At 42.6% G+C, this 1,008-nt stretch overlaps 1 protein-coding gene across 1 annotated transcript in view; it reads right to left on the bottom strand.

Moving 5' to 3' along the window:
- LOC106877194 (ankyrin and armadillo repeat-containing protein) overlaps positions 1–1,008 on the bottom strand; it is a 39,728-nt gene that overhangs the window by 28,330 nt on the left and 10,390 nt on the right. The window contains exon 6 of the mRNA XM_014926036.2: positions 171–270. Within this exon, the coding sequence (XP_014781522.1) occupies positions 171–270 (100 nt within the window). The remainder of the gene's footprint in view (positions 1–170; positions 271–1,008) is intronic.

The raw sequence follows: 1,008 nt of genomic DNA, 5'->3' as shown, positions 1-1,008 counted from the left end.
ATGTATGTATGTATGTATGTATATATGTAGGTGTGTGTGTAATGATATTGTCAAGAAACACAAACTGTCAATTTATACCTTACTTTTGACATTTCTAACATTAACTCCCCACTTGCCGGACAATTAATTACCTCTCTCCATGTCATCCGGATGTCCTTTTATAATTATACTCATCAACTCCGTGAATGGTATTTATTTGTTCACAAGCGTTATGACTAAATGACTGCGAGTCAATCATTATACAAATCGATATGGCAGCATCATTGCTCTCTGCCATGTTTTCATGCATATTATATGATTTGTCAGCCATGCATTATTAATGAATAAATGTAATACCAACAACTATAGCCGCAGGCGTGGATGTGTGGTAAGAAGCATGGTTTCCAACCACATGTTTCCGGGTTCAGTCCCACTATGAAACCTTGCCAGTGCATTTGGTAGACGGAAACTGAAAGAAATCTGTCGTATATATATATATATATATTCTTTTACTTGCTTCAGTCTTGACTGCGGCCATGCTGGAGCACCGTCTTTAGTCGAACAAATCGACTCCAGGACTTATTCTTTGTAAGTCTAGTACTTATTCTATGAATCTATTTTGCCGAACCGCTAAGTTACGAGGACGTAAACATATCAGCATCGGTTGTCAAGCGACGGTGGAGGAACAAACACAGACGCACACGCACACACACACACGCACACACACACACACTTATATATAACGGGCTTCTTTCAGTTTCCGTCTACCAGATCCACTCACAAGTTTTGGGTCGGCCCGAGGCTATAGCAGAAGACACTTGCCTAAGGTGCCACGCAGTGGGACTGAACCTCGAACTATGTAGTTGGTAAGCAAACTACTTACTGCACATCCACTCCTGCTTTACGTATATGTGTGTGCGCGCGCGCGTGTTTATGTCTGTTTGTCCCCCCCACCACCGCTTGACAACCGGTGCTGGTGTGTTTACAACCCTGTACAGCGGTTCGGCAAAAGAGCCCGATAGAATAAGT

This window comes from Octopus bimaculoides, chromosome 9 (assembly GCF_001194135.2).
Source record: "Octopus bimaculoides isolate UCB-OBI-ISO-001 chromosome 9, ASM119413v2, whole genome shotgun sequence".
NCBI classification, from domain to species: domain Eukaryota; kingdom Metazoa; phylum Mollusca; class Cephalopoda; order Octopoda; family Octopodidae; genus Octopus; species Octopus bimaculoides.
This window is presented reverse-complemented; position numbering and strand designations above follow the sequence as displayed.